The sequence below is a fragment of the Sarcophilus harrisii genome, chromosome 6 (assembly GCF_902635505.1).
Source record: "Sarcophilus harrisii chromosome 6, mSarHar1.11, whole genome shotgun sequence".
Taxonomy (NCBI): domain Eukaryota; kingdom Metazoa; phylum Chordata; class Mammalia; order Dasyuromorphia; family Dasyuridae; genus Sarcophilus; species Sarcophilus harrisii.
This window is the reverse complement of record NC_045431.1, coordinates 235012235-235018337: the sequence shown is the minus strand read 5'-3', so window position 1 is coordinate 235018337 and position 6103 is coordinate 235012235. Positions and strand designations below refer to the sequence as shown.

Below are 6103 nucleotides of genomic sequence, written 5' to 3'. Positions count from 1 at the left end.
GACACCGTCCCAGGAGCCTCGGCCCGGGGCCAGGTGGGCTCAGTGGGGGCCCGGAAGGATCCTGGGCACCGGCTTTGGCCCTTGGTGCAGGCTGAAAGGCTTGCCAGGCCCACGGGGGGAGGGGGGCTCAGCTGGGGGTCTTCAGGGACACTGGTGTTGGCTGGGGAGGGCTTGGGCACCCCCTGGGGGAGGGGCGGAGGCGGTCGGCGGAGCGTCCCGGGCCAGCCGGAGGAGCCGGTCTGGGAGTCAGCTCAGGGCCTCGGGCCTTTGGGAGCCTCCCTCGCCCGGGCCGGCCCAGCTGCCGAGCTCAGCTCGCCAGCCTCCCTTCCCTGCCTGCGCCCCATTCTCCCACCGAACCGGCTCCCGGCTCCTCCGGGCCTTGGGCAACCTGGGGCTCCAGGGAAAGGACCCCTTTTCCCCCCCACCCCTGTTTTTTGTAACCCACTCTCATGGTTGTAACATCCCGGGGACTCCTAGGAATTATCCTCCTTCTTCCAACCCCCGGGTCCCCTCCCCCTCCCAACCCATGGGCCTCCCCAAAATCCCTTTTTTCTTTTGGGCACAATCAATTCTCTAAAACAGGGGCTCAACTCAATTAAAACTCAAACAAAAACAACCTAAAGCTCAAATTGAAAACTCTAAGGGGGGCTCAAAACAAAGGGAAACTCAATGACAAACTCAAAACCAAAAACCTCGAAAAAAATCCCCCCTCCCCCACCCAAAACCTTTTGGGCCCCTTCCTCCCTTCCGGGCAAAAATTCCCTTCTCATTTTCCCCTCCCAGGCCCCAAATATAAACAAACCCACATCTCCCCGTTCCCAAAACCCGAAACCGGGGCAAACCTCTTTCCCCACATTTTGGGCCCAAGTGGTTCTGCCCGTTCCGGGAAACGGGAACCAAGCTTATGAAACCCTTTGAACACCCCCACCTCAACCCAGGCTCAAACTCCCACTCCGGGGGCCCACCCCCTTTCCTCTTGGGGGGGAGTTGGAAAAAAGAACTTTTCCCTTTGTGCCATTTTATTTCCTTAAATATTCCTCAATTCCATTTTTATTTTTTTAAATCCTTTTCCTCCCCAAACCCCTCCCCCTGCCAAAAGGCACAATTTGCCGGGCAGGGCCGTCACGGGCCCAATCCCCTCAATACCCAGAGTGTGGCCCCGGGCAGATCATTTCACCCATTGCCTCAGTTTCCTCACCTGTAAAATGAGCAGCGTCTTTGCTGGGAAAATCCCACATGGGGTCATCACGTCAGATGTGGCTGAAAACAGCTGAATGAAAGCACAGAAAGAAAACGAGAAAGTGACGTTTTAAAACAAAATGCTTAAATCCTGTTGGGCCGGCCCTCCCCCGGGGATGCGGCGTCCGTCCAGCGTCGGTCCCATTCGGGAGGTTCCGTCCCCAGTGTCTGCCCGTGGAAGTCTCCCTCCCCGCGTGTTGTTTCTTACCGTAGCCCCTTATGCAGACCCCCTCACGGCTGCAGCCATTCCCCGGGCTTCCCCCTTCCAGCACTTGGCCCATGGAAAGGCCTGGCAGGTGCCCCGGGGCCTTTTCTTCCATCTCTTTGTGAAAGGGAACTGGCCAAAGGGCCGAGCGGGCGGGCAAAGGGCAGCCAAGCAGGGGCAGCGGCCCCGAGCCGGGGGTCCTGGTTCGTTGCCCTTGTTTCCTCTTTGTGAGGTAGGGAAGAGGTTCCCAGGCCACCAGAGGCTCCACGAGGGGTGGTCTTGGAGGCCTGCTGGCCCATACCGGGGGTCCTGGAACAAGGTTCCCCCCCCCCCCGGACTGTTTTCTGTCTTCTTGGGGACGTCCGACTGACTCAGAGGTGGCTGCAAGTGGGACGGTCCCTGGGAGGGGGCAGGGCCAGGGTGCAGTGTGGGGGGGAGGAGCTGCTCAGTTGGGCCAGGAGGGAGGGCCGAGGCTGGGGCCGGGCCCAGCCTCAGGGGTCACTAGTGCAGGCCCCGGACAAAGTCTCTCTCAACAAACCCTCGTATCCCAAAGGGGAGAGGAGGGAAAGCGTGGTGGGGGGGAACCCCCCCCCATAGACACATTTGTAAGCATCGGGCCGATATTTATTCCCCAAGTTCTCTGGGCCTGGGGGCTCAGTGCCGGGAGCCAGGCCCTGGGGCAGTCTGGGGGCCCGAGAGGGGCAAGGGGCAGTCCCCAAGACGGGAAGACATCGGGGGGCGCCCTCCCGGGGAAAGGCCCCCCCGGCCCCCCTTAGGGCCCCTCCCCCCAGGACATTGGGGGACGCCCCGGACCCCCGCATCACCCCACCCAGCAGATCCACTGGGCCTTGGGGCGCGCAGCACTGCCCCCAGGGGCCCTAACAGTGGGCCTCAGCCCCGTGGTGCAGGCGCGGGCCCGGGTCTGCTCTCCCGTTGGGGCTGGGGGAGGAGGGGGGCAGGGCTGGCTGTGGGCCCAGGGCTCTCATCTCTCCCCCGAGGCTCCCTCCCGGGCCTGGGCTAGTGAGAAGGTTGGCTCCTGCCTCGGGCCCCTCCTCGGCCCCTTCCTGTGGGGTCTCGGTCCTTGTGGCGACGGTGGGGGTTGGGCTGCCCCCCTCCAGGGAGGACGTGGCCGGTTGCCTTCTCTCGGCTCCATCTGGTAACCGCTACTTGTGAGAGGTGCAGACTGGGAGTCGGGCCCTCAAGGGCATCCCCTGCCCCATGGGCATCCACCCCAGCAGCCGCTCGGGGGCCGCCAGCCTCTGCCTGCCCCTGACTGGGCTGTCTCGCAGGCGAAGCTGGCCAAGAACTACGGCGTGACCCGGATGGACCCGTACTGCCGCATCCGGCTGGGCTACGCGGTGTACGAGACGGCGACCGCCCACAACGGCGCCAAGAACCCGCGGTGGAACAAGGTGATTCAGTGCACGGTCCCCCCCAGCGTGGACTCTTTCTACCTGGAGATCTTCGATGAGGTGAGGTCTGGGGCGGGGCCTCGGCTGGGCCGGCTGTGGGAGGTGGTGGAAGCCTCGGGGGGCCGCCTGCTGGGGGGTGGGGGGGTGGATGCTTTGGGGGGGGCCATGTTCAGAACCACGCCCTCCCTCTGAGCTCGTCTGGTTGGAGCCCCCGCGGCCAGGCCCCTTCTGGTCAGAGCGCTGTGGGGGGCGCAGGGAGGACGCTGACCCCTCGGGCTTTTCCCAGCGCGCCTTCTCCATGGATGACCGCATCGCATGGACCCACATCACCATTCCCGAGTCCCTCAAACAGGGGAAAGTGGAGGACGAGTGGTACAGCTTGAGTGGAAGGCAGGGCGACGACAAAGAAGGGATGATTAACTTGGTCATGTCCTACACGGTGAGTGGGTCCTGGCGTGGGCATGGGTGGCGCGGGGTGGCCTTGGCTCCTCCCACAACCTGGCTGAGGGTTTGGGGGTGCGGGGGCGCTGGTCCTCCCTGCCCGCTGTGCCCTCCTCCCCTGGTCAGGGCCGATGTAACTTCGAGCACGGGCTTCAGGTAGCGCCTGGGAAGCGGCAGCTCTTTGTGCCACCTCAGAGGGAAGTGGGCACCATCTAACTGGGCCCCACGGTGGCCGGCAAGCCTCCGAGCCCTCCAGAACCAGCTGGGTCTCTGGCCCCTTGCTGTGGTCCCCTCCCCGCGGGTGGGCCCTGGGCATTGTGTGGGTCCTGTGAGCCCCCGTGTCCACAGGAGGCAATGGTGGGACAAAGCCACCTCCTGTTCGGGGGTTCCCGAGAAAAGGCCCTGGTGGACGAGAGCTCTGGTGGCTTCTCGCCCAGGAGCCAATTCAGGGCGGGGGAGCAGTCACAGCTGAGCCATGACAGCCCAGAGCATTTAGGATGAGCCTGCTGTATGGCAGGTGCTGGGCCTGCCCCAAGGATTCAGGAAGAGGCAGAGGGCGGGCCCTGCCTGTCAGTGCCTCGGGCTGCCCATCCGGCATTCTCCCCCGTGCTCCCCCGCCCCCCGGTGCCGGACCCCCCGCCCTCCTGGTGCATCCTCACGGCCGCTGACCCCTGTGCCGCGCAGGTGGGGGGGGACCCAGGAGGGGGGAGATTTGGCGCTCCCTTGGCCCTGAGTGACGGAGCTTCCTCGCTGTGTTTCTGCCCTCAGTCTCTGCCGACCGCCATGATGATGCAGCCTCAGCCTGTGGTCCTGATGCCCACGGTGTACCAGCAGGGGGTGGGCTACGTGCCCATTACAGGTGCGCCTGGTATCCGGTATCCATGTCTGACTGGCCTTGGGGCGGGGCTGGGAAACCTCCCGAAGGGCTGGTCTGGTCCCCAAGGGGCCGGCAGCCGTGGGCAGGCAGGGTTGTGCCCCTCCCTCCCAGGGGGTCAGCATGGCGATTGACAGGGAGCCAATCTCCCCCCCCTTTCAGGGCCTGGGGTTTGTCCTCAGAGAGGAGAGTGAGCTGGGGGAGGGGTGTCCGAGGTGGGCCCTGGGCCGAACCCTGAGGACACACAGAGAGGTCAAGGAGGCTCCCTGCCCCTGGCCGGCCCGGCTGCGGCCTGGGTCCTCCCCTCCCCCCCTTGTCAGCCTGGGTGCCCCTTCCATGGGGGTCCTCCTCTCCCCTCCCCTTGCCAGCCTGGGTGCCCCCTCCGTGGGGTCATCCTGGCCCTGGCCTGGCACCCCCTGCAGGGCTCCCCGCCCCCCTTTCCCGTGCCAAGTCTCGCCTCTTGCTCGTAGGGATGCCCGCGGTCTGCGGCCCGGGGGTGATGCCCTTGGCGGTGGCCCCCCCAGTGCTCAGCCCCCAGCCCCCGTGCAGTGAAGAAGATCTGAAAGCCATCCAGGACATGTTCCCCAACATGGACAGAGAAGTGATCCGCTCGGTGCTGGAAGCCCAGAGGGGAAACCGCGAGGCCGCTATCAACTCCCTGCTTCAGATTGGGGAGGAGTCATAGGGCCTTCCCTGGGGGCCACGGCCCCTCACTGCCCCCGCTCCTCCACCCGCCCCGTCCCCGGGCCCTCGTGTCCCCAGCTGCAGGCTCTCTTCGGTCACTTTGCAGATGCATGTGGGTCTTTCCAGTTAATTGCCGTCTGTGCTGTTCTGTAGAGGTGGGAGAAGCGTCCTCTGTATTTATTCCCTCCCTGTGCCCTTCCCGGGGGCCACGGGGTCAGCGCCCTCCACCTCTGGCCCGGGGCGCTCCGTTACCCCCTGCCCTGGGCCGGAGAGGGGAAGCCCGCCCCGCCCCCATCCCCGCCCCTTCCCGGGCTCTGCCCCTGGCATGGCAGTGCCCGGCTCTGGCTCCCGAGGGTCCTCGCCTGTCACAAGGCCCGCCCCCCAGCCCGGAAGCATGCCGCTTTGGGGATCCGCCTCGGCCGGCGGAGAGCCCCCTTCCCGCTCCTACCGTCTCCTGCTGCTTTACTACTGAGGGGGCCGGAGCCCCCCGCCCTCAGCCATGCCCAGGTCGGCCCCTTCCCTGTGGACAGGGCAGCCGCCCCTTCTGTGGGAGGGCGCGTCTGGGGGCACCCAGAAGTTGCGCACTTTATGGCGGCCCGGCCTCTGTGCCGGGCCTCGGGGGAGAGGGGGAGTGGCTGGCCTCAGGCCTGGGAGGCCCTGGCTGCTCCCTGTCCCCCTCCGAGAACACCCCGTTCCCTGCTCAACGGGCTGTTGACTATCAGATCTGTTGCGTCTGGCGCGCGCTGGCGATGGCGCAGCGGCGTCGGTCTCAGGACAGGACCAAATGCTTTTGTGGAGCTTTTTTTTCATAGCAGGGAAGGCAGTAGCCCCCCTCCCCTCCAGCCCCTCGTAAAAAGCGCTGAGATTTCCTTTGAGGGCCAGAGCCTGGCCCCGAGTCACCACCTGGAGGACAGCCTGAAGAACAGGCGGCTGTGCCCTTGTCTGAGGCGGGGGCTGCCCTCCCTGCAGGGGCTGGGCCCGGGCACTCCCCTACATGGGGCTCCCTGGGCCTGGGGTCGGTAGCAGCTTGGGAGGCAGAGACTGCGCCATGATGGGGCCCAGGAAGGACTTGGAGAAGGGTGATGGGCTCTGCTCGCCGGGGCCTCCCGGGGCCCTTCCTGCCTCTGTGGGGATGACCGGGGTCCTCAAGCGCTGCTTCGTGGCTGGGGTTCGGTGTCTGCAGTTTTTCTCTCATTGTCACATACGTTTTGGTCTAATTTAATAAATGATCATCTACACGAATACGAA

General features: G+C 65.2%; 1 protein-coding gene across 1 annotated transcript; it reads left to right on the top strand.

Moving 5' to 3' along the window:
• Nucleotides 1-1355: 1355 nt before the first annotated feature.
• On the top strand, nt 1356-6103 carry TOLLIP (toll interacting protein). Its single transcript, XM_031943592.1, has 6 exons — nt 1356-1535; nt 2236-2464; nt 2627-2916; nt 3143-3295; nt 4066-4156; nt 4642-6103. Exons 1-6 carry the CDS (start codon nt 1356-1358, stop codon nt 4854-4856), a joined length of 1158 nt encoding a protein of 385 aa, XP_031799452.1. The 3' UTR covers nt 4857-6103.